This window comes from Medicago truncatula, chromosome 5, assembly GCF_003473485.1.
Source record: "Medicago truncatula cultivar Jemalong A17 chromosome 5, MtrunA17r5.0-ANR, whole genome shotgun sequence".
Lineage (NCBI taxonomy): Eukaryota > Viridiplantae > Streptophyta > Magnoliopsida > Fabales > Fabaceae > Medicago > Medicago truncatula.
The window spans coordinates 42,832,930-42,856,326 of NC_053046.1; the positions used below are offsets into that span (position 1 = coordinate 42,832,930).

Genomic DNA, 23,397 nt, shown 5'->3' on the forward strand with positions numbered 1-23,397 from the left:
TGTGATTTTCTCTTATTAAAAAAATTATATGTAAAATAAATATATTTGTAGACATTTTTCATAAAAAAAATTACACGTTTTTTTTTTTTTGAAAGAAAAAAATTACGCTTTTAAATACTCTCTCTTTCTCTCTCTATATATATATTGTCGTAGCCAAATAATATGTACTATGTATTTTCTTTAAAAAGAATAATAATAATAATGTGTGTATAATGTCACAACTCACAAGATCGTGGGTTTCAATTTCTATGATATTGTTTCAAAATTAAACTATACATGTTGATGAAAATTAATGCTCGATATTGTGTTTTGGTTACTCCATGCGTGAATCATGAAAATGGTTATTTTGATTTCTTTGTGTCCTTGTCTATAAATATTTATTTTAACTCTCATGTTTTTCACACTGTATTCGATTCACATTACATTTTTTTTTTCAAAGTTTCCCTAGACCTATATTTTCTTTATGTGTTACAAATTCAATTTCAATGGCTTCGATTGCAAAAATGATTTGATATATATTAATTTAATCTTGTAAAAAAAAAAAAATACTCCCTCCGTCCCTAATTATAAGATCATTTTGAGAATTTTTTTTGTCCCTTTTTATAAGACCCCTTTGTTATTTCCAACTACATTAATTAATTATTTCTTTACATACATGCCCCTATTTATTATACATCTTTTTCTTCAATCAACAATAAATAACATGTTGAAAACATAAACTAACATTCTTTCTTAAAGGATAAAATTGTAAAAACAATAGTCATTACAAACAACTTTAATACAAATATCCACTATCTTAATTCCCGTGATTTTGGCAAAAGGGTCTTATATACAGGGACGGAGGGAGTATTAATTTAATATCAATGGCTCCAATTGCCAAAACTGATTTGATGTATATTAATTTTGTAATGTAAAAGCAATATGGAGCTTGATAGTTTTGTGTTGTTAGACTTTGGTTTATCCATGTGTTGATGGATGAATCTATGTTTTAATAGTTGTCTGTTTTTATTTTTATTTTGTATTTATCGTTGTTTTTTCTATCAATCTTTTAATTGTTTTTTTAATTCTTTATAGGTTCTAAAATTCATGTTATGTTGACTTTGATTTACAAGTTAGAAAAAGACTAAAAAGATGATAGAGTGTTGCCTTGACAAATTTGGCAGTTGCTCCAAATGTTGGATCCTAAAATATCACAATAGATGATGGTTTCTAAGGAGAGAAAATGGTTCGAGAATGGATGATTGTTGAGAAGGGTTTATGATATACTACATGCAAACTATATATAAATTTTTTGGATGATCAAGATTGTTGTTTAATTAACCTTCTTGGTATTTTATTGGTTAAGTTTTCATTTGTAACATGTGATAAGTTTTCATTTACTAAATCAATTAACCTGGGCACCGATTTCAAGTAGGCATTGTATACATAATTTTTTTTTTACTTAAAGCATGTTTTTTTTTAGAGATACTTAAAGCATGTTATTAACACAAATAATACCAACAATAAATTATTACAAGTAATAAGGGATTTGAGTCTCTGGAGCAAGTAATCATTGATTCAATCTCTAGTTTTTATGTATGAAAAAAATTCAATTTGAAGGGAAAAATCCATCTTATATATCTTATATGTTCTCGAATGAAGATTAATAATTACTACAGATGATAGAAACTACCTAGCGATAAAAAAGTGAATTCTAACCGTCAGACTACTTGATAACAAAAATACTACCTAGCGATAACATGGTAACAACAAAAAATGATGAACACATATAATCGAACATAGAAAATAATATCTTTGAAATTGATTCTATAATACAAAAAGCACGGTAGTGGCTAAGATGGACATCCCAACAACGGTCTAAACTCTAAAGTGGAGCTTGATTTCAACAATGGTCTAAACTCTAAAGTGGAGCTTGATTTCAGGTATTCTTCCAACACGTTTTGCTCATTTCCAATCAAATTTTTAAAAATGTCCATGTTTGACTTAACCCACGCTAGTGTTAATTCTACGTGAGTTAACTCAAACAAATATTTTTCATGTTTAACTTCTACGTAAGTTAACTCACGCAAGTGTTATATCCTGCATGAGTTAACTCACACTAGTTTCATTCTTGATAGCAGCTATCATGCATGTTTTTATGTTGAGGATTACAGCTAACATACTTAACTATTTATGTCTGGCGAGTTTAACCACCCATGTGTACGTCTATTTCTACCAAGGCTTTAAAGGGATAAGGATTATTATAGTATCAAAAATATTTTACATTATAAATATTAATCTTTTGTAAGCGTATCTTGAAATCATGTTGTCTATTTAAAAAAAAGGAATGATAACTAGACACAAAATTTTAGACACAATATCAACATCATGGACAATTTTGTTATTTCAACCTCAAATCAATGGCAGTTTGGTAAAGCCAATACACACACTCTCTTCTTTTCTCTCTACCATGCCTGTTCTCTCTTTTGTTTCTCTCTGAACTAAATCACCACCACCACCATCCTCATACCACCTCCGTCCTCCCACCACCGCGGTCACCAACCTCCGACCTCCATCCAACACCACACCTGTTCATTCTCTCTCTCTCTCTCTCCCTCTCTCTGAACTCTCGCCGTCATCCAGACCTCCGCACCACCGCATCCTTCCACCGTCACAACAACCACCATTCTCATCAGTCATCATCCTCCATCGTCGTCACCACCATCGGACGGAAGTTAATCGAAGAGGGATCGGAGGTTGAGTACGGTTGTGTGACAGAGAGAGATTGAAGGTTGAAGAAGAGAGAGAGAGAGAGAGTGAGGGTTGCGGACTTGAAGTATAGGGGAAGGAAGAGGGAAAGAAAAAAAATAAAAAAAAAATGAAAATATCGTATAATATACGGTGATGTCGATACTGTGTTTAAAAGTTTGTGTTTGTTTATCATTTTGTGAAAAAAAAATAAAAATGAAATCATTTTTGTAGCTTTACTAGCATACTCTTTGACAAGTGTCATTGCATACGTATGATCTTTATCTAAAATAATCGCAAATGTGTTTTGATGACAATCTTTTTATTGCACGTGACTCAATCTTGGTATAATATAACTCTTTGTACCTCAATTTGATAATAAAATAACGATGATGTGAATATAGATAAAAAAGCATGCATGATAGCTACTATCAAGAATGAAATTAGTCTGAGTTAACTCATACAGGGTAATTTTAATATTTTAATTGGGAACGATCATAAATAATTGGGCAAAGAGCAGAATTTGTGGAGCTTTACCATTTTTAGTAAAAAAATAAAAAAGGGTTTTATAATAATTAAAAATAAAAATAAAAAATAAAAAATATTTTATTAATATTTATTAAAAATAGGATGGTCCAAACCCACTTGGATTGGTCTAGTGGTATTGACTTGAAACTTAAGAGTGAGCTAATTTAGCTTCTTAAAAAAAAAAAAAAAAGGACGGTCCATCATTGAACCGGATCCATATTAAACACCCTTTAAAACAATTTGTTTTAACGAGTCATTTAAAAAGCATTTGACACTAAAAACTAATTTTCAAATTTTGAATTATGTTTTCTTACAAGCAATTTAAGTTCAATACCAAATTTCACTTTAAAAAAATAAATTCAAATAATTAACTAATCCTTAAAACACATCCTAATTACAAATAAGATGGTGGCATAGGTTGTGGAGTCAGAAGTGCTTAACTTTAAACTCTTGACAAGTTATGAAGCAATCTAAATCAACCAAAACTCATTTTCACAAAACAAACAAAAGGGATAGATCAAATTAGGTGCGAGAAACACCACATAAACGTGAACAAATCGAAGAAAGATGATCTGATCTATACTCACACAAAAGCAGAATATGAACCAGCGAACGAACACATCTGTGTTTAGCAAGAAATGACGTTGTTGGCGATGAGGAACCGTCATATTATTAGTTGGGGTGTGTGATGGCGATGGGTGACAAAATCTTGAAGGTTGATCACACCTCCACGAAGTCATGGTTACGTCAATAATTGCTGATTTACACTTTAGGTGATAGTATGCGAGAGTGAAGTGTGGTTGAGTAAATTAATTTTCAATTCAATTTAAAGTAAAAATGTTTTATTAAAATTTTATAAGTACGTTAATTCCATGTGCAGAGCACTGAGTCTCACATTTATATGCTCCATTAATTTCAGCCTATATAAGATGCTTTAAAATCATCATTGCGTGTATGATGATGATATGCATGGTAATATATGTTTGCTTCCTGAGTTGAGATCCAACGGTCAACTAAATTAATAAATTATTTTAATCTAACATATTCTTATATTAATTAAATCATACCCGATGAAGCATAACTTATACTTTTTTAAGGAATATAAAAATATTCATGTTATGGAAGTTTAAACTGTATTGTAACAAGAAAAAGAAAAAGAAGTTTAAACTCTATTGCAAATAGTCACTCAAATTAAAAAGGAGAATGTTAACCATTGCACAAAAGTCATTGCTTAAGCATCTAAAATAAGTAAATTTTCATGAAAGTTGTGTAATCATTACTTGATAAAAAATAATATCTTATATTTTCTAGACAAAATTTTTATTTATAGATTCTTTAACCAATGCTCTGAGGACACCGACCAGCAAGACTCAATTAAAAAACTAATTTGCGATCAACTTGTAGTATAATTACTCCATCCGTTTCAAAATGAGTGTTGTTTTAGCAAAAAAAAAAAAAAAAGTTTCAAAATGAATGTCACTTTCAGTTCAATTGTACCCTTCAATTAATACTATATACACTACAAAAGTATTATTTTTCTTTAATGAAAAACAAACCAATGGTTGATTAAAATAATTTGATAAAATATCAACTCTATTACTTTTAATTAATGAATTTCCTAATATGCGTGTAAAATCCTTAAAAAACTTCATTTTTAAATGGAGTGAGTAATATGCATTTCCAATCATTAATAGAGTAACGTGTGGACCCAAAAATAAGGGCAACTTGTTAGACAATCTGCCGGTATAAATTTGGAACAAGTCCTAATTATTCCCAACAACACCGACCTTTCCAAATGGAGAATAATTTCTTATGGCTCTACATCCTTTTGAGTCTTATAGTCTTAAAGTTATTGATCCTAAATGTGGGAAAGTTATTCAAAAGTAAAAGCAGTGACAAAAATACAACCTCAAATCTTCCTCCAGGTCCTTGGAAGCTACCAATTATTGGAAGCATACATCACTTGATTGGCTCCCTACCCCACCACAGAATGAGAGAATTGTCCCAAAAATATGGCCCTCTCATGCACCTACAACTTGGAGAGACTTCAGTCATAGTGGTCTCTTCCAAAGAAATTGCCCAAGAGGTGTTGAAAACAAATGAAGTCATATTTCCACAAAGACCTCGTTCTCTTGGTCTAGAAATTGTTTCTTATGGTTGCACTGACATTGCCTTTTCACCCTATGGAGAGTATTGGAGGCAGGTACGAAAAATATGCACATTGGAGCTGTTGAGTGTTAAACGTGTGAGATCATTCCAATCAATTCGAGAGGAAGAGGTATCAAAATTAATTAGATATCTTTCTATAAACAAGGGGTCTACAATCAACTTCACAGATGAAATTTTAGCTATGACATATAACATCGCTTCAAGGGCATCTTTTGGTGATAATTGTAAGGACAAAGAAGCATATATCTTGTTCATGAAGGAATCTATGTCGGTGGCTGAGAGTTTCACCATTCATAATTTGTTCCCATCCCAGCATTGGCTACATGTGATTACTGGAATGATGCATAAATTGAAGAGATTGCATAGAAGTGGTGATATGTTTCTTCAAAATATCATCAACAACAAAGTAACAAAAAAGACGAGTGAAGATGGAAGTCTTTTGTCCTATCTTTTGAATCTCAAACATGATGGCTCTTCTAATCCGGATGGATTTCATTTGACAATCAACAACATTAAAGCCGTTATTCAGGTTATTTTTTTATAATGATATTTTTTGAGTAACAAATAATGCTACTTTGTTCGTCTCATAGTGCATGCCTTTATAAGATTAATAATGCTCGCATCTTATAAAAATGATTAGTCATACAACTTTTCAATGGAAAAAAAAAACGTTATTATAATGTTACTAACTTACGGTATACTTGCAACTACTTCCATAAATAAGGATGATATCAGAAAGAAAGAAAAAAGTAGAAAGTGCTATATTGGTATTTTATTTACTTGACTCTTGCTTTATGAGATCTCACTCTCCTCGTGCAGACTATGCTTATTGGTGGAAGTGAGCCAGCATCCTTAACCATACAATGGGCTTTCTCAGAAATGCTGAAAAACCCTAGAGTAATGAAAAAGGCTCAAGAAGAAGTTAGACAAGCTTTTGGTAGCAGAGGATATGTTGATGAAAAAGATCTTCAAAAACTGAAATTTCTAAAAGCAGTTATTAAAGAAACCTTAAGATTGCACCCTTCTAATCCTATCTTTCCTAGAGAGTGTATTGAAACTTGTGAGATAAATGGATACACAATACCAGCTGGAACACAAGTGTTTGTGAATTCATGGGCAATTGGAAGAGACGAAAAATATTGGATTGAAGGAGAAAAGTTTTATCCAGAGAGGTTCTTGGATTCTCCAATTAATTTCAGAGGGTCTAATTTTGAGTTCATACCTTTTGGTGCAGGAAAGAGAATGTGTCCTGGAATCTCTTTTGCTGCATCTAGTATAGAACTTCCTCTTGCACAGTTGCTGTATTCTTTTGATTGGAAACTCCCCTCTGGAACCACTCATGAAAATTTTGACATGACTGAATCCTTTGGCGCTACAGTGAAAAGAAAAAGTGATCTATTTGTAATTCCAATTCCTTACAATCCTTGAGTAAGACACAACATTGATTAAACATAAGTGTATGCAACAGGGGAGAAAATGTGGTGTCAAAATTTGCTATGTGTGAGGCTTTCTAAGTTACTTATGTCAAACGTGGAATAAATTTGCACTTCGAGGAATGGAAACTTTAAGAAACAAACTGAGGAATACAATTTGAACATGCACTACAATTCTAACTGGTTGGTCGACCAACCATTTCTGGTAGTGATCAATAGATCTATCCCTCGCTTGCAAACTAGAATATTATTGTCTATGTATTGTGGTGGAAGTGAATTTATTTGAACTTTAAATCATATAAAAGTTAAAAATTGTGATAATATTTGAACTTTATGGCACTGTGTATTTCAGATATACTTCATTGAATGTGTTACTTTCATTTTGTAGATGAATAATGTGTTGTCAATGAAGAAATAATTGAGTACCTTGTCTCATTTTTTCTTGTGCAAATCCATTGGCTGTTTAATTCAACATTTTAGTTAAGTTGTAAATGGTCTCTATGCATCATACACAGTTATTTCCGGCCATAGATACAAATGAAAATATTGACTAATCAAATTACTCATGATGAAGGATAATGCACCAAAACCATGTTTGAGACAAATGCCTTTGCTACAAGAAAAGAATGCAAAGAAATTCAGAACCATAGTGCAGCGAAATTCTAGCAGTAAAAATCTATATCAGATTCAAATACATTAAAAAACATTAAATAAATAAATAAATAAATAAAACACTACTATTTGATATCAGTTGATCAATGATGCATGGTTGATCCAACTCGAGGAAGAAGAAGAATTTTCCGTGACCCAAAGGTCTTCTGCTAGGAGACGACCAACATTGATTGGTTCACCCTTCAGGATTGCAGTCAGCAAGGTCGATTTCGGAATGGTCAACTCTGACGCATTTGAACATGGGAGTAATGTATGCAAAACAAATGTTGTCCATGCTTTCGCAATGGGTGTGAGACTAGAAGTGTGGAGTCTTAATGGTGTTTCATCATTGTTCCTAACCCAATCGGCCTCGGGCCTACACAGAGTACTGTGAATCTCCTGATGATCAATGTTAGAGCCCTTGGTCTTTCTTGTTTCAAAGGAACACTCCTCATTGTTCTCAAGCCCAAACAATTGATTGATAATTTTATCATGAAATGGAACCTTCTTCCCTCTCACAAAACTAGTGAATTGCATTAGATCATTCTTATTGTTCCCATCTTCTTTAGTAGGACCCTGATATGCATTTGCAGACAATTCTTTAGCAAATGTTGTACAAGCCTCTTCTGCAAGCTATGTCAATTCCACTCATCCTCTGGCCACTATTGCTTGAATATCTGAGAATTCTTCCCCTTCCAAACAGAATTTTTTTTCTAGCACAAACTTTTTACTGGCAAGAAACTTAGAATAGCGGTCTTGGTGTCAGCGGCGACCTTTTTTTCTCTTTGCTTTGTTTTGAGTTGTCATTTGTCCCTACAAAAACAATTGACAACAAATTGAAATATCCATACTATCCAAAGTTAGAACAAGTACGCATGATCAAGTAATAATCATCCCCTTCACACAAGCATACTCATTCAAAAATAAAATAAAAACAATTTCATAACACTCATGCAACATGAACAATAATCTTAAAACAATAAGACTGAGTTTTCGCTATTTTAACCCAACAAAATCAACAATAAGTAACAACAATACACACCCTTATACACATTTAAGAAGCAGTCACCATACCCATTTTTTATAAAAAAAATGTTACTAACTTGGTTGTGACCTTTCCAAAAACACAAATGCCTTATATACTACTCTTTTTTGAAAACATTGCAAACACCATTACCATAATCATAATATCCAACATCACAATCTCATCCAAATTGTGAGAAGGAAAGAATAAAAAAAAAAAACAAAGAAATGTCCTTCAGTTCTCAAATCATAAGAAAAAAAAGGCAAATCCATAGAGGGAGAAATGTGATTAAAGAGATGAAAAGGGAATAGTGTTATGCCAGCAAGCCTGTGGTGGCAAGAAGGGTCTAGATTTGCTTAACAAAAACTGATAAAGGAAAAAAGGCACCTCAACCGCAGACCCCTGTACCAAGCGCGTCCAGCATGCGCCCCATATGCGCTCCAAGCGCGCATAGAGGCATTCCAGTGCAGCCAGGTCAATAACGAACAAGTGAAAATGTGCTTAAGCACCAAAATGAGCCCCAGCGCATCTGGAACGCACCCCAAGCAAGCACACAAGGAGGCTCCTTATCGCATCTGTGTTGTGCTCCAGTGCAGGATGACCTGCAGCTTCTGTTTTGGATTTTGAAAATTTGCTCGGGAACAAGGATGGGTACTTGGGCGCACTGTGCGCACATGTACTAGAAAAACACTTCAAAGTCTTTTGTTTAATCTCCTCTTCAATGTTTGTGGACTCAAAAATCATTAGACATTAAAACATATCACAACTTCACATTGAAATAGACAACCATGATTTTAAATACATTTTGCGGGGCTCAACTCCATCTAAATTTCTTCAATTCACTAAGGCTTTGTGTATATGACATAGTTTGGTTGAATATATGCTAAGTTATCGAGAAATGCGATATATCCATTTTCTGGGGAGTCTTTTGGTGATTCGGATTGTGCGAACATGAATCCCTTAAATATTTGTCCTTAGAAATATATTTTGTATAAGCTTTAAATCAGCACCTATACTCCCTTGTTGGTTTAGTTTCATCGACAAAACGCTAGCCATGTAACACATGGTTATGCCGATTTTTTTGTATTTAGATTTCATCAGGATATTTGCGATTCTACAAAATCGTGTATCGCTTCCTCAAGTCAATGTTATGGTTCTTTCATTTGCCATAAAAAAAAGGTCATAGTACTTCTCCATGCATGTTGGTTCATTTGGTGGTATATTTTTTTGGAGTCCACAACTGATTGTCCTCTTCGCCCTCGTATGAAAGAAGTTGGTAATCTCTCCAAATAATTTTATAAATAAGATATTAGTATACGAGATTGGGAGGGGGAAATAGAGTTAGGTTAGGTCTGCTTCTGGTTTGGCATGCTGTCATTTGGACCATTTGGACGTCCCAAAATGACTTGATTTTTTCTGGTGGCGCTCTTGGAGAAGTGTATGTGGTGGATAGAGCGAAACTCTTAGCTTGGAAGTGGTTCCTGGCTAAGTGCTCTGCTAGCTCCTGCACTTACCATGAGTGGTGGTGCAACCCGTCCTTTGTTGGCAGCAGTAGGGTTTTGTGGTGGTAGTTCGGGGGCCGTGTGGGGGTTTGGTGGGGTTCATTGCCCCATCCTTACTCGACCTGGTTCCTTGGGTTTTTCTTGGGTTTTTTTATTTTTGCAGGTGCTTCGCAGGAGTGGGGCGGTCTCCTTGGTGTTGGCCACTCTTTGGTGTTTTTTGCCCTTTTGTCATTGGGGCTTTGGGTGGTGCCGTTATGGGTCTACCTTTTTTAGTTTCAGCGGGTGTTTTCTCCTGTTGGGTGTGTTTTTCCTTTTTTTTTTTGTTTGACATCTTCAGATGTTCTTGTGGTGGTCGGTGTTTGAACTCGGACCTTGCATATATTATGCATTGTCCATACCAACTGAGTTAAGCTCACGATGACGTTCTGATGGTGTTTATTGTACTGGTACCTTTTTCTTTTATATATTTATATATATAGTTTGCCATTAAAAAAAAAAGGGTTAAATATGTTTTTGGTCCCTATAAATATACCAACTTTTCATTTTAGTCCCTTTAAAATTTTCCTTCAACTTTCAGTCCCTATAAAATTTTCAATCACTACTTTTGGTCCCTATTTTTAAGTTAATTTTAGTATTTTTTAATAAAATTGTGCAGAAATGTGTATAATATTGTAAAAATATTTCCCAAAAAAAATTAGAATTTTTAAACAAAACATAAATTTAATATGAATTTTTAACCATAAAAAATATAAAAATTCATATTAAATTTATGTTTTGTTAAACAATTCTAATTTTTTTTGGGAGAGATTCTTATAATATTATGAATTTTTCTGCAAAATTTTATTCACAAATATGAATTCTACATATGAGTTTACTTTAAAGGAGGGACCAAAAATGAAGATGGAAAATTTTAGAGGGACTAAAACGAAAAGTTGGTATATTTACAGGGACCAAAATCATATTTAACCCAAAAAAAAAATATTGTCTCTATATATGTGGCATATCTAGAAAAGCTCCGACTCTCATTTTCTATATCTATTGTATTAAAACCTTGCCGCTCTCTATTGAAATCTCAACAACCTTTTCATGCCCCTCCAAAAATGAGGCTTTTGGACGGTCACCACCCATCTCAACAGTGCTAGGGCACCATTGCTGGATATTACCTTACTATCTGTATGCCAAAATGTTTGTTTACCATTGTATGGATTATGAAGTTTAACATTATTGGGAATTTGGGATTCGATCCTCAGCAAAATCTGCTAGCAAGTGTTTTCACGTTCTATAAATACTCACATGTTGTGTCAATTGAGTTAGGATTCTAAAAATTTAAATCATCAGGTTCCAATTTATTCATTAAAAAGGTAGGAGGGTATCAAGTTGGCCCTCTATATGAAATATTCTAAAATGATTTATGACATTGGAAAATGATAATTAGATTTGCTCATCTATTGATATTTGTGTTCAATAATGTATAATATATGGGTCTTCAGTTATAATTGAGCTATTTATTATATTTCATTATATATTCTTAAAGTAACATTTGGATTCTGAAATTTTAAATGAAACCAGCCTCATATATATTGTTTACAATTTGCAAATAGTAATAATATTAAGTTGATAATGAATCATGTTGTGGATGGCTATGATAACAAAACCTGACAGGGAGAGAAATTTGGTTAAAATTTTGCAATTCAGAGATCATTTTATAATATTGATAAAATAGATAACTACATTTATATGCTCCATTAATTCCAGACTATATAAGATGCTTTAAAATCATCCGTGCGTGTATGATGATATGATAATATATGTTTGCTTCGTGGGTTGAGATCTTGTTGAGATCCAAGAGTCAACTAAATTAATAAATTATTATAGTCTAACATATCCTGATATTAATTAAACCATACCCCGTGAAGCATAACAAATAAAAATATTCATTTTTTTTTTTTAAGGAATATAAATATATATTCATTTTTTTTAAGGAATAAATATATATTCATGTTATGCAAGTTTAAACTGTATTGCAGTTAGTGACTCAAATTAAAAAACTAACTTGCAATCAACGAGTAGTATAATTAATATGTATTTCCAATCATCAAGAATCATATAGAATAATGTGTGGACCCAAAAATAAAGGCAACCTGTTAGACACTCAGCCGTTATAAATTTGGACTGAGATGATAAGCCCTAATTATTCCAACAACACTTACCTTTCCAAATGGAGAATAATTTCTTATGGTTCTCCATTCTTTTGAGTCTTATAGTCTTAAAGTGTTTGATCCTCAATGTAGGAAAGAGACTCAAAAGTAAAAGCAGTGATAATAATACAACCTCAAAGCTTCCTCCAGGTCCTTGGAAGCTACCAATCATTGGAAGCATACATCACATGATTGGCTCCCTGCCCCACCACAGCATGAGAGAATTGTCCCAAAAATATGGTCCTCTCATGCACCTAAAACTTGGAGAGACTTCAGCCATAGTGGTCTCTTCAAAAGAAATTGCCAAAGAGGTGTTGAAAACAAATGAAATCACATTTCCGCAAAGACCACGCTCTCTTGGTTTAGAAATTGTTTCTTATGGTTGCACTGACATTGCTTTTTCCCCCTATGGAGAGTATTGGAGGCAGCTACGCAAAATATGCACATTGGAGCTGTTGAGTGTTAAACGTGTGAGATCATACCAATCAATTCGAGAGGAAGAGGTGTCGAAATTAATTAGATATATTTCTATTAACACTGGATCTACCATCAACCTTACAGATGAAATTTTATCTTTGACATATAGCATCACTTCAAGGGCATCTTTTGGTGATAATTGTAAGGACAATGAAGCATATATCTTGTTCATGAAGGAATCTATGTCTGTGGCTGAGAGTTTCAGTATTCATAATTTGTTTCCCTCCCAGCATTGGCTACATGTGATTAGTGGAATGGTGCATAAATTGAAGAGATTGCATAGAAGTGGTGATATGTTTCTTCAAAATATCATCAACAACAAAGTAACAAAAAAGACGAGTGAAGATGGAAGTCTTTTGTCCTATCTTTTGAATCTCAAACATGATGCTTCTAATCCTGATGGATTTCATTTGACAATCAACAACATTAAAGCCGTTATTCAGGTTATTTTTTTATAATGATATTTTTTGGGTTTTTTTCTATGTTATCCTTTGATGAATTGGGAGTAATTATTAACTTATGGTATGGTATTGAACCGTCAATACATTCCTAAGGGTTTAAAGACCCTCCAGAAGGGCCTAAAAGCCCTCCTCCTAAAGGCTTGAACGCCCTCCCCAAAGGGCCTCAAGGCCTAGGCGCGCCCTTCCAGGGGCGCCGCCTCAGTCAGCTTCTAGAAGCCTCTAGAGCTCGGCAGAAAGACTTAAAAGCCCTCGTTGTTTGGGACTTAAGTCACAAAAAATCAAGCCCATAACAGGCTTATAAATACCCCTCTTGAGAGCATTCTCAAGGACCACTTAAACATACTAAACCCTAGTTTCTAATATTGTGCAAGTACATGTATACTTGCAACCACTTCAATAAATAAGGATGACATTAGAAAGAAAAAAATAAAAGTGCTATATTGGTATTTTATTTAATATAACAAATAACTTGAGGCTGCGAAATACTCAAAACGTGACAATTAATTTAAGACAAATTAATGTAATATGTATTTTAAAAGAATCTTGAATAACAAATATTGGTATTTAACTTGACTCTTGTTTTATGAGATCTCACTCTCCTAGTGCAGACTATGCTTATTGGTGGAAGTGAGACATCATCCTTAACTATACAATGGGCTTTCTCAGAAATGCTGAAAAACCCTAGAGTAATGAAAAAGGCTCAAGAAGAAGTTAGACAAGCTTTTGGTAGCAGAGGATATGTTGATGAAAAAGATCTTCAAGAACTGAAATATCTAAAAGCAGTTATTAAAGAAACATTAAGAGTGCATCCTCCTAATCCTGTCTTTCCTAGAGAGTGTATTGAAACTTGTGAGATAAATGGATACACAATACCAGCTGGAACACAAGTGTTTGTGAATGCATGGGCAATTGGAAGAGACCAAAAGTATTGGATTGAAGGAGAAAAGTTTTATCCAGAGAGGTTCTTGGATTCTTCAATTGATTTCAGAGGGTCTAATTTTGAGTTCATACCTTTTGGTGCAGGAAAGAGAATGTGTCCTGGAATCTCTTTTGCTGCATCTAGTATAGAACTTCCTCTTGCACAGTTGCTGTATTCTTTTGATTGGAAACTCCCCTCTGGAACCACTCATGAAAATTTTGACATGACTGAATCCTTTGGCGCTACAGTGAAAAGAAAAAGTGATCTATTTGTAATTCCAATTCCTTACAATCCTTGAGTAAGACACAACATTGATTAAACATAAGTGCATGCAACAGGGGAGAAAATGTGGTGACAAAATTTGCTATGTGTGAGGCTTTCTAGGTTACTTATGTCAAACGTGGAAGAAATTTGCATTTTGAGGAATGGAAACTTTAAGAAACAAAATGAGGAATACAATTTGAACATGCACTATAGACAGAACCCACTACAATTCTAACTGGTTAGTCAACCAACCAGACATTGTCGTTGGATTTCTGGTAGTGAATGTATTGTGGTGGAAGTGAATATATATCTGGATTTTGATGTATCTGATGTTCTGTTGGATTATGTGATGTTCTGTTGGATTGGAAAAGTTAAGAATTGTGATAGATAATATTTTGAACCTAAATTCATCCAAGTTTATGTCATGGTACTGTGTATTTCAGATATACTTTATTAATCGTGTTACTTTTATTATGTAGATGAAATGGTATTGATGAAGAAATGGTTGCGTACCTCTTATCATTTCTTCATGTGCAAATCCATTGTCTGTTCAGTTCAGAATTTTAGTTAAGTTGTAAATGGTCTCTATGCATCATTCAGGGTTGATTTTAGCCATAGATACAAATGAAAATATTGACTAATCAAACTACTTATGGATTCCTTTTCTTTTTCTTTTTCTTTTTTTAATACAACCAATGGATAGTCAACAAAACATGCTGAAGGATAATGCAGCAAAAGCATGTTTGAGACAAATAACTTTAAAACACCACCATCTGATATCAGTTGTAGAGTACCAAGTTAGGGAAACCGGAATAACCCTCGGTGAAATACCAGATTCAACTCTAATCAGGGCATATATACCCAACCAAGTGTTCACAAGAAACCATTTCAAAGAAAAAGAGCCATAGGCATAATACCTTGGGTGTCAATTCAATGAGCAAGTTTTCTGATATGAATAAAAAATTTGAATCATCGTCTTTGTCAAACCAGAATATATATATATAATTCAACCACAAGGTCCCATCCTTTAAGTCCAGATACATACAAATCAAATGGCTCATTAGGTGATTCTAAAAGTAACTCTAGCAATGTGTTTGGTCTCGATTCAAAAAGGAATGTTATTTTAGTTGCACATTTTTTTACTCTCGAGTACAGTTCCATGTTCAGTATCATAACCAACACTGGGCTACTATTTCACTAGTTACAAGAATACCTTTTCAACTACATTATGTCATTTATGTTATAATGGATGTTTTTTCTATCCATTTCACGGTGACTGGCCCAGCCGGCTTCACAATTTCCTCATTCTTTTCATGGTACACCCTCACCCTTTCACAAAGCTTATTGATCAACGATGTATATGGTTGATGTAGCTCTTGGGAGAGGAACAGTTCGCTGTGGCCGAAAGGTCATTTGCTAGGAGACGGACGACATTGACTGGTTCGCCCTTAAGGATTGCAGTTATCAAGGTTGCTTTCTGAAGGGGCAAGTCTGACACATTTGAACTCGGAAGCAAGGTATGCAAAATAAATGTTTCCCATGCTTTAGCAATGGGTGTCAGGTCAGAAGAGTTAAGTTTTATTGGTGTTCCATCTTTCTTCCTAATCCAATCGGCCTCGGGCCTGCACAGAGTACTAAGAATCTCCTGATGATCAATGTTAGATCCCTTTGCCTTTCTTGCTTCAAATGAACACTGCTCATAGTTCTCTAGCCCAAACAATCGATTGATAATTTTCTCATGAAATGGCACCATCTTGCCTCTGACAAAACTAGTGAATTTCATCAAATCATTCTTATAGTTCCCATCTTCTTTAGCAGGACCCAGATATGCATTTGCAAAGAACTCTTTAGCTAATGGGCACTAGCCTCTTTTGCAAATGTTGTCAGATCCCCCCATCCTCTGGTCACTATCATTTCCTGAATATCTGAGAATTTGTACCCTTCCAACTGGAATTTTTTTTCTAATACAAACTTTTTGTTGGCCAGAAACTTCGAATAGTGCTCTTGATGGACCAATGATATGAAGTGAAAATTGTCAAAAGAGCTTAGACGAGACGTTGGTGGCAACCTTTTTTTATCTTTGCTTTGTTTTGGCTTGCCATTTGTTCCTACAAAAACAGTCAAGAACAAACATGCATAGCATCGAAAGTTAGAACAAGGACCTATGAACAAGTAACCATCCCCACAAGCATGCCCCAGTCACAAATAAAATAACAAACCATTTCATCATACTCGTGCATCATGAATAATAATACTGACTTTTTGTTATTTTGACCCAACAAATTCAACAATGATTAACATTTAAGAAGTAGTCACCCTACCCATTTTTTAAAACATAAGTTACTAACTTGGTTGTGACCTTTCCTGAAATAGTTGGATGCATAACACAAATGCCTCATATGCTATTCTTTTTGAAAGCATTGCAAACAGAAGTACCATAATCACGACAGCCAACATCAAAATCTCATCCAAACTGTGGGAAGGAAAGAAAAACAATAAAGAAACATCCTTCGGCTCTCAAAACATTAGGAAAAATGGTAATATATCCATAGAAATTGGAATAAACTTAAAGAGAGAGAAATCAGATAGAAGAGAGGAAAAGAGAATGGTTGTGCGACATTGGGCATGAGGTGGTCAGAATCTTTGCCTGGGTTGAGGAGGAAGAAGGGTTTGCTTAAGAGAGGGAGGAGAAAATAGTTTAAACTTAGAAAGAATGAACTTCAAAAACTGAGGCCATGCAGCAGAACCCCAGCGCGTCCCTCCTGCGCCTAGTGCCCAAAACAAAAACTCAAATAAAAAAACCACCTCAATCACCAACTACTGCACTCAGCACGTCCAGCATGTGCGCTAAGCATGCAAAGAGGCACTTCAATGCGGCCAAGTCAGTACAGAGCAAGTAAAAATGCGGTTAAGTGCTCCAGAATGAGCCCAAACACGTTTGGAACGTGCCCTAAGCTCACAGGTGGAAGCCCCAGTTCAGGACGACTTGCAATTTGCAAACGTCTTTATAGACTTCAAAAAAATTCTTTTAAGCTCTTCTTCAATGTTTGTGCACTCAAAAATCACAAGACAATAAAACAGTTCATAACTTCACATTGCAACAGACAACAATGAGTTAATTACATTTTACAGGGCAACCACATCTAAATTTCTTCAATTAACTAGGAAAGTATTCAAATTAACACCCATAATTCTAGATGTAATTGAGATTTATCATACCTGCACGTCTGATGGAGGGATAACAACATTGTCTGTCACAATGACCTCCTGTGAGATATGAACGTTGTCATTCTCTTGTCGTTCATCTACTATAGGTGCATGCCTAGCTGCACACTCCCTACATGCAGAGGTAATAGAGTGTCCACGTCCAAAATGGGCAACCCCAACCCTAGCTCTTCTAGTTCTTACCGTCCCTGATAAGAAATATATTAATTGTATGGATAAATAAATAATTACTAATTATAATTATAATAATACTGAATTGTCTTTTCCTATTCAAAATGCAATTCCTTAGGTAAGAACAAGCATTAAGGTCAGAAATTTTAAATGTGTGTCAAGAATCAATGCTTACTTCTAGACTGCATAAGCATGGATTTTCATGTGTTGTGGATGGGTGAATATTGATGCAAACCTTATGTATTTGATTTGAATCTCTTCTATAGGAGTCTTTTTATCTCTTTTAATATTTTCTAGGACTCATCTCTCTTAGGATGATTTATGATTTGTAGTTGGGGATTTAATTCAGATTAAAGGCTATCTTGTCTAGGACCATAATAGCCCAATGTTAAATGAATTTATGTTCTTTGTTTTGTTTGACAGGCAAATGTTAGTTGTTAGTCAATTGTTAGAAGGGAGAATGTTAGTTTCCGGGAATCAAATCCGGGAACTCCTTCTTAAACCTCCTTCGACGTCCCTTAGCTCACCAACCGAGCTAACTAGGCGGGGAGGAGTTTATGTTCTTGAGTTATGTCATACTACAATTACAAATTATGGTTCAATTGCCAATCCAACAAGTTAATTACACACAAATATTCACACGAAACATACATACTACAGATAGAATTTGAAAGAAAGGTTTAAATACCAACGACACATTATACATTCATTCAAATCAATTGATATATAAATTCATGGTATAACTACATCCCCTTTTATAGACAAAATACTACGACAACTTAATTACGAAAGATCCTAAAAATCCAGCGGGTCCTTGATTTAATTACTAACAACCAAGAACAAATACCCTCATTGGTCCAAAAATTATATTTCCATGCCAAGCTATCTAAAAAACTACACGAGCATTTATCCGATCACCACTTGTATTGAATTCGATATTTATAAAGCAGCATTGTAAAAATGCATAGTTTATAGGAATCATAGGAGATACATGCAGAACTCTCATACCTGATGATGATTCACCTTGAGCAGCATTGCTATCATCCACCCACTTTCGCTTCAACTTTCTCAGCTCACAAACTTCCAACTCCAATTCATTATTCTTCTTTCTTAGCTCTCTAATGATGTCTCCTTCAACTAAACTAGTTTTCTTAACTTCCTCCAACAATGTTTCATAATTACTCTGTGCCCTTTTTCCTCTTTCGCATAGTTCCTCTCTTTTTCTCAAATCTTCTTCAGCTTGAAACCTCATCAGTCTCTCCAAGTCAAACTTCTCTTGAAAATGTAGAATCTCTGTGTGTAGTCTCTCATATCTACTCACTAAAACCTTTTCAAGTTCATCAAACTGTTCTGTCCGAAACGCTGTACGCGACACCGAAACAAGTTCCTGAATGCTCATGTCTTCCAAGTTTCTATGGTCATTTGAACACAACCCAGGTTCGATTTTGGGTTTATGTTACATGAGAAGCCTTAAAGATGCAAACTTTAGGGGAAATGGGGTTTAACAGAAAATGGGTTTCACGAAAAGTTGGTGGGTTTTGATGAAAATGGTGGGTATGAAAGAATATGAGGAAGGAAAGGAGACAGAAACAAAATCATGAAAATAGATGAAGCAGAAGCAGAAGAAGAAGAAGATGAAGCAGAAGCAACCACTGTCAACGTATAGAAACAGAGGGAAGAGTAAAGTGTGGCTTCCGAGGAGAAATATTTTATGGACACAATCACAAATTAATAAGTTAAAATCTTCTCCATTTATTTCCCTCTCCATTTCCTCCATTTAGAGAGATAAAGACACATAAGAAGTAAAAAATAATTAATGATGGTGGGACCCACCTAGTGATGAGACCCACCACTTATTTTTTGTGTCTATCTCTCTCCAAATTGCAACAAATGGAAAAATTTATGGCCATCTCCCTTTACTTTCATATCCAACTGACATGTGGTTTAAATGAAAATCAATGGCTCAGATTTAAATTTATTTTTTTCATATTAATAAATAATTAAAAAAGGAATTGAAGAAACACACGCGGGAAAGGAGTGTAGAGTTTCCAGGAAAAATAAATTTCCTTCATCAGTGCAAAAATCACTCTCCTTCAATTTCAGAGTTTCCAAAATTCACTCTTCTTCATCAGTGCAGAGTTGCTAACCTGTATCTCCATCTTTCTCTACAATTTGTCATTCTATCTCACTCCGACGCTTTCCACATCGTCGCTTTGGCTCATGTATGCTTTATCAATGGTTATTTGAAACATTTATCAAAGCAATGAGTGGAAAAAAACCTAAAACAATTCTCACTGATCAAGATGCTGCAATGGCTAAGGCTATTTCTTTAACTATGCCAGAAACATTTCATGAATTATGCACTTGGCATATCAGAGAAAATGCTCTAAGACATGTAAATCATCTGTATCAAAGGAGTCCTAAATTCTGCTTAGATTTTGAAGCATGCATCGATTTACATGAAGAGGAAAGTGAGTTTTTGAGTGCATGGGATGGTTTGCTTGTTGAGCATAATGTTCCTGACGATTCTTGGCTGCATACAATTTTTCGAGTGCCAACATGTCAGTGCAAGTCTGCATCTGAATTTAAATGAATATGTAGGTGGAAGTCAACATGGAAATGCAAATCAACATGTCAATGCAGACCAAGTTAACACTTTAGGGATGTTCAACTTCTTTTGATTATTTCTGCAAGATATGAAGATGAAGATCTTAAGACACTTAGAATGTTTGCTTTGAATTTCAATTTTTGTGAGACTTTTCTCAGTCATTTTTTGGGGGACATGTAATGCATTTCTAGCACAAGCTTTAGACAAAATTTACTAGATTAAATGATGTACTGGTTTGAACCATTTGCTGATGTGAAACATCTGTTGTTTAAAAGCATTTCAGAGGTGTTATTTTAGTTTTATGTTGTTATTTCTGATGTGTATGTATGTTATACAATTGCATTTTCTGCTGTCAATTTTCTGCTGTGTATTATGCATGTCATATAATTTTTTCCGCAGCTGGTCTGTCAATTTTTGAGACTGTTTTGGCGTCAGTTTTGGTGCTGGTGGCTGCTGGTACAGCAGTTGGGATATGTCCCTGTAGGCTGCTCCCTCCTTGGTTTGTTAGTGCCTCGCTGGGTTTGGTTTTAGGGGCTTGTTCGGCTTTGTTTTTGGCTGTTTGGGCGTGACAGATGGCTGCATGACAGCAGCTGTTAGTGCCTTATGCTTATGCTTTTCAATTTTCTGCTGTGTATGTATGTCATATAAAACCAACAGCTACAAGTCTTTTTTGCGTCATGTGGCTGTTTTTTGGTTTGTTCACAAGTTAGTTTAGCCTTATACTTAACAAATATATTTGAATTCACACAAGATCAATAGATACAATGAGTTTAGCTTTATGTTCAATTGCAAAATTGCTTAACAAATATATTCACTACAACACAGCAACACAATTCAGGACATTGAATTCAGAAAAATTTATTAATAATAGGTGCCGCATATAGACGGAACACCGCAACCAAATACAACATTACAAATAAACACCTCAGCTGTGACAGTAACAAGTTACAAAACCATAGCTTAAACTAGCAGCAAACAGACCCTATACTCCAAATCAATAGTCCTATGTTTGATTACAATTCACTACATCTATAACTCCAATTCTTCTATAGTATATAGTCAGTGGCGGAGCCATATGTACTTGAGAGGGTGCAGCTGCGCACCCTGACTTCTTGATAATTATACCAAATTTCCTACTTATTTCTAATTTGCATCCCCTGGATAATTACCATTGCACTAGTTCAGCTCAATTTTTCACATTTTGTCACACTTCATCCAAAGGTTGTATCACCAAATTCTCTCACCATCTCTTGTCCTTTTCGCTGGCAGTCAGTTTTTTTGATTGTTAACTGTTCTCCACATGAATCCCAACTGTTTTCAACAAATAAAAGGGCGTAGGGAGGAATGAACATGTGACTTAGTTTACATATCAGCATTCCTTTATGATTAAAATAGAGTGGTGGATATGTTTGATTCTCGCCACATTTATTTATTTATATACAATAACTATGTTACAGTTTGACGATAATTGTTAAGACTCTGTTTGGTAAAAATAGTAGATATTGGATAAATTAGATTGTAGCAAATGAATGTATAGTGGAAAGCAAATAAGTTAATTTTTACCTGATAGCAGATAGCCGATAAGTTAACTAATTGGATTTGTAATGTTTGATAAAATTAACGGTTGAACTAGTTTATTAATCAAAATTTAAAAATTTGCACCCCCTAAGTCAAGGTCCTGACAACGCCACTGTATATAGTAGTCTTCTCCTTTCTTGTCTTCTTCCAAATTATGCTGGAATCAGTCTTCTAATCCCTTAATCCATCTTCTTACATCAAGTTAACTAAAAGGTGTGCTTCATAATCAGCTACCTTGTTAAACACCTGTTACATCAATACATTAGGCAAAATAGAGAAAAATTGATCCAAATTGAATTCACTCAAATTTATCTCAGCCCCTTTTATACGCGACAACAATAACCCACACAGGTAAAATAGAGAAAAATAGAGAGAGGGAATGAACGAGAGAGGCAATAACAATGGAAAAATGAGACCCACACTAGTTGTAAACCCAAATCGAAGTTTTACGCTTACCACCGACCTGTTCTTCTGCCGTCGCGATTAACAATCACTACACCATCAAGAACCCCGTGGTGGAATTTTACGACAACGACAAAGAATTGACAAGACACTTGAGCGACCTCCATCGTCCGGTGAGTCTCGTGCAGATGAAAGGAACCATGTTTTATGGCCGATATCATGAAGAAGAAGAAGAAGAAGAAGAGAAATGGTTTCTAGGGAAGAAGGGAAAAGCGTTTTACGAAGATGATGAGAGAGGATAGGATCTGAAAAAATTCAATTTTTAATTTTTAAAATAAATGATTTAAGTTGATTATTAAATCTGAGCCATTGATTTTCATTTAAACCACATGTCAGTTGGATATGAAAGTAAAGGGAGATGGCCATTTACTCTCCAAATGGAGAGGATCTGAACTCGTTAGACACACCCTCATATAAAATGAAAAAATTAAAGAAAAAGAATTTAGTCATGTCAATTGACAATATTCAATTTTTTTCTTATTTTTTATTTTTTAATGATTTTTTGTGTGCGCTCAAATACATTTATTTGGGCGTGTGCCTAAGCAAGCATATCTCGCTTTCTAAGCAAATAAAGAAGGTTAAACTACATTTTTCGACCCCTAAATTTTAAAATATTGCAATTTTGACTCCTCATTAAAAAAATTACAATTTTGACCCATTTCGTCCCAAAATTGCTAAGAAGATGCCACGTGTCCCAAAAAAGGGGCCATAATCGCAATTTTTTGAGAAAATAAAGAGTCAAAAAATCATATTTCCCTTATGTTATGGGGTCAAAAGAGCATATTTCCCTAAACATGGGGTCACTTTTGTAATTTTTTTTCTTAGGGGGCCAAAATCGCAACTTTTTAAAACTTAAAGGGTGAAAAATGCACTTTAGCCAATAAAGAAACTTTGGAAGGAACCAACTTGTGTTATACATTTGTGTTGCACCATTTGCCACGGGTTCGTCAGTGGATGTTAAAACTCTATAAGTTCCACGAACCGAATACCTATGAATATG

The 23,397-nt window shown here is 34.5% G+C and overlaps 3 protein-coding genes across 3 annotated transcripts; 2 read left to right on the forward strand and 1 right to left on the reverse strand.

The window, feature by feature from the left end:
• The first annotated feature begins 5,050 nt into the window (after nt 1-5,050).
• Nucleotides 5,051-7,178, forward strand: LOC11426011 (cytochrome P450 71D11). Its single transcript, XM_003617721.4, has 2 exons — nt 5,051-5,953; nt 6,244-7,178. The coding sequence occupies exons 1-2, from the start codon at nt 5,051-5,053 to the stop codon at nt 6,850-6,852; spliced, it is 1,512 nt and encodes a 503-aa protein (XP_003617769.1). The 3' UTR covers nt 6,853-7,178.
• A 5,040-nt stretch (nt 7,179-12,218) lies between these two features.
• LOC11433261 (cytochrome P450 71D11) lies at nt 12,219-14,877 on the forward strand. The gene is made up of 2 exons (XM_003617724.4): nt 12,219-13,152; nt 13,779-14,877. The coding sequence occupies exons 1-2, from the start codon at nt 12,253-12,255 to the stop codon at nt 14,385-14,387; spliced, it is 1,509 nt and encodes a 502-aa protein (XP_003617772.1). The 5' UTR covers nt 12,219-12,252; the 3' UTR covers nt 14,388-14,877.
• A 133-nt stretch (nt 14,878-15,010) lies between these two features.
• LOC120580714 (uncharacterized) lies at nt 15,011-19,448 on the reverse strand. The gene is made up of 3 exons (XM_039834827.1): nt 18,758-19,448; nt 17,573-17,766; nt 15,011-16,461 (listed from the first exon to the last, which is right to left on the reverse strand). The coding sequence occupies exons 1-3, from the start codon at nt 19,146-19,148 to the stop codon at nt 16,399-16,401; spliced, it is 648 nt and encodes a 215-aa protein (XP_039690761.1). The 5' UTR covers nt 19,149-19,448; the 3' UTR covers nt 15,011-16,398.
• Nucleotides 19,449-23,397: the final 3,949 nt, after the last annotated feature.